This window comes from Arachis duranensis, chromosome 9 (genome assembly GCF_000817695.3).
Source record: "Arachis duranensis cultivar V14167 chromosome 9, aradu.V14167.gnm2.J7QH, whole genome shotgun sequence".
NCBI classification, from domain to species: domain Eukaryota; kingdom Viridiplantae; phylum Streptophyta; class Magnoliopsida; order Fabales; family Fabaceae; genus Arachis; species Arachis duranensis.
In genome coordinates, this window is record NC_029780.3 from 57,042,262 (window position 1) to 57,044,832 (window position 2,571).

Below are 2,571 nucleotides of genomic sequence, written 5' to 3' on the forward strand. Positions count from 1 at the left end.
CTCATGGTGATCCAAAGTGGCAAATAATATTAAACTTGGTTTTGACTCTTTCTTAGCTAGCAAGTATTTTAAAGCCGCATGGTCTGAATATACTACCACTTTGGTTCCAAGTATATAGGCCCGAAATTTATCCAAGGTAAAAACAATAGCTAAGAGTTCCTTTTCAATGGTAGTACAGTTAGAATGGGCACCATCTAAACTCTTAGAAGCATAAGCTATGATATAGGGATCCTTACCTTCGCGCTGAGCCAGTGCCGCTCCTACCGCATAGTTAGATGTGTCGCACATTATCTCGAACGGCCGACTCTAGTCAGGCCCTATAACAATAGGAACTTAGGTTAAGGCGATCTTCAGCTTGTCAAATGCTTCCATGCACTCTTCATTCAAGTTAAACTCTACGTCTTTCTGCAGCAAACGGGAAAGAGGTAGTGCAACCTTACTAAAATCCTTGATGAAATGCCAGTAGAAACCTGCATGACCAAGAAAAGAACGAACTTCCCTCACAGAGGAGGGGTAAGGTAAACCAGAAATAACATCAACCTTTGCAGGATCAACAGATATACCAGTATTAGAGACAACATGACCTAGAACAATACCTTGCTTTACCATAAATTGACATTTTTCAAAATTAAGCATAAGGTTTGAACTAGCAAATCTCTCTAATACTCTAGCATGATTATCCAAGCAAAGGTCAAAGGAATCACCATAAACACTAAAATCATCCATAAATACTTCGATAAAGTTCTCAATAAGATCCGAAAAGATGCTCATCATGCACCTTTGGAACATAGCCGGTGTATTACATAAACCAAAAGGCATTCTTGTGTATGCATATGTTCCAAAGGGGCATGTGAAAGTAGTTTTCTCTTAGTTTTTTGGAGCGATTTTGATCTAAAAATAACCAGTATAGCCATCTAAAAAGCAATAATGTGATTTAACTAACAGGCTATCAAGCATTTGATCGATGAAAGGTAGTGGATAGTGATCCTTATGATTGGCCAAGTTCAAGTGCCTGTAGTCGATGCAAACTCTCTATGAATTCTGCACCCTTATGGCCATGAGCTCCCCATTCTCATACTTGACTATGGTGACGTCAAACTTCTTCGAAACCACTTGTACTAGGTTAACCCATTCACTATCCGAGATTGGATAGATAATGTCAGCCTCAAGCAGTCGGGTCACTTCTTTCTTCACAACTTCTAGAATTGTGGGGTTCTACCACCTTTGAGGCTGACGGATAGGCTTGGCTTTCACCTAGGAAAATGTGATGCTCACAAACTTGAGGGCTTATATCTACTATGTCTGCCAAACTCCACCCAAGATCTTTCATGTTTCTTTTCAGTATATTAAGTAATCGCTCCTCTTATTGGGATGTAAGCTCTTTTGCAATGAACACCAGGAGCTTTTGATCATCTTCAAGATAAGGATACTTGAGATGAGGTGAAAGGGGCTTTAATTCCATGTTTAGCTCATGGCTTGGCACTTGATTATCCGGTAGCACCAGAGGTAGCAAGGTGTCTTTATCATATTCAGGGGGTTTCCCCACACTTGCACCTTGAACTATGTTCTTCTCATCAACTATACCATGGTGGACTTCGGCCATAATTTCATCAATAATATCACACTGGAAGATAGAATGGTCTTCCGGTGGATGCTTCATAGCATCATCAAAGTTGAAACTCACTGCTCTTCCATCTATTTCAAAGGAATAGGTACCCGAGAAGGCATCCAATTTAAACCAAGAGGTCTTCAAGAACGGCCTCCTAAGCAAGATATACGATGGTCTTCCTGAGTCATTAGGGGGCATCTCAAGAATGTAGAAATCAATAGGGAAAATCAACCCCTTAATGCTCACCAAGACGTCTTCCGCAATGCCAACCACAAAAATTATGCTTTTATCTGCCAAAATAAAATGGGCTGCTGATCTTTTCAATGGCAAAAGTTTCAATGCATCATACACAGATAACGGCATAATGCTGACACAAGCACCTAGGTCACACATGTAATAAAAAAATTGTACACCACCTATAGTGCAAGTAACCATACAACGACCGGGATCACCACATTTTTCCGGTATAGCACCCATCAAAGCAGAAATCGAGCTACCCAAAGGAATAGTTTCTAAATCATGAATTTTCTCCTTATTCGTGCACAAATCCTTTAGAAATAGTTACCTCAACCTTTTTGAGGATATCCACCATCTTGGAATCTAGCTCCACTTGCTTTTTAGTCCTCCTAGCTAGGTGTGGAAAATGGATTGGAATAGCCTCTTTCACAACATTTTCTTCCTTAGATACTCCATCTCGTGGTTGAGAAAGTTCTTCATCAACTGCCTCTTGTACCTCATCCTCGTCTTCAACATCTTCTACCTCAACAACATCTTCATCTTGAGGGGCTTTTCTTGAGCTTGGCTCCTCGGGACTCCTCTCTTGCAATGTAGTGCCGGACCTCAAAGTGATGGCATTGATTACACCCTTGGGGTTAGGTTAGGGTTGAGAGGGAAGTGCACTAGAGCTTGAGGGTTGAGTATTGGAGGTAGAGGGTGGTTCCATACGGGATATAAGAGCTTGG

The 2,571-nt window shown here is 41.0% G+C and overlaps 1 protein-coding gene across 1 annotated transcript; it reads right to left on the reverse strand.

Moving 5' to 3' along the window:
• Positions 1-1,363: 1,363 nt before the first annotated feature.
• On the reverse strand, positions 1,364-2,086 carry LOC107465657 (uncharacterized). Its single transcript, XM_016084630.1, has one exon. The coding sequence runs from the start codon at positions 2,084-2,086 to the stop codon at positions 1,364-1,366; it is 723 nt and encodes a 240-aa protein (XP_015940116.1).
• Positions 2,087-2,571: the final 485 nt, after the last annotated feature.

Bases quoted from the DNA above. Each gene is read 5' to 3' on its own strand.
- LOC107465657 (XM_016084630.1), bottom strand. From the start codon at position 2,086: ATGGGTGCTATACCGGAAAAATGTGGTGATCCCGGTCGTTGTATGGTT.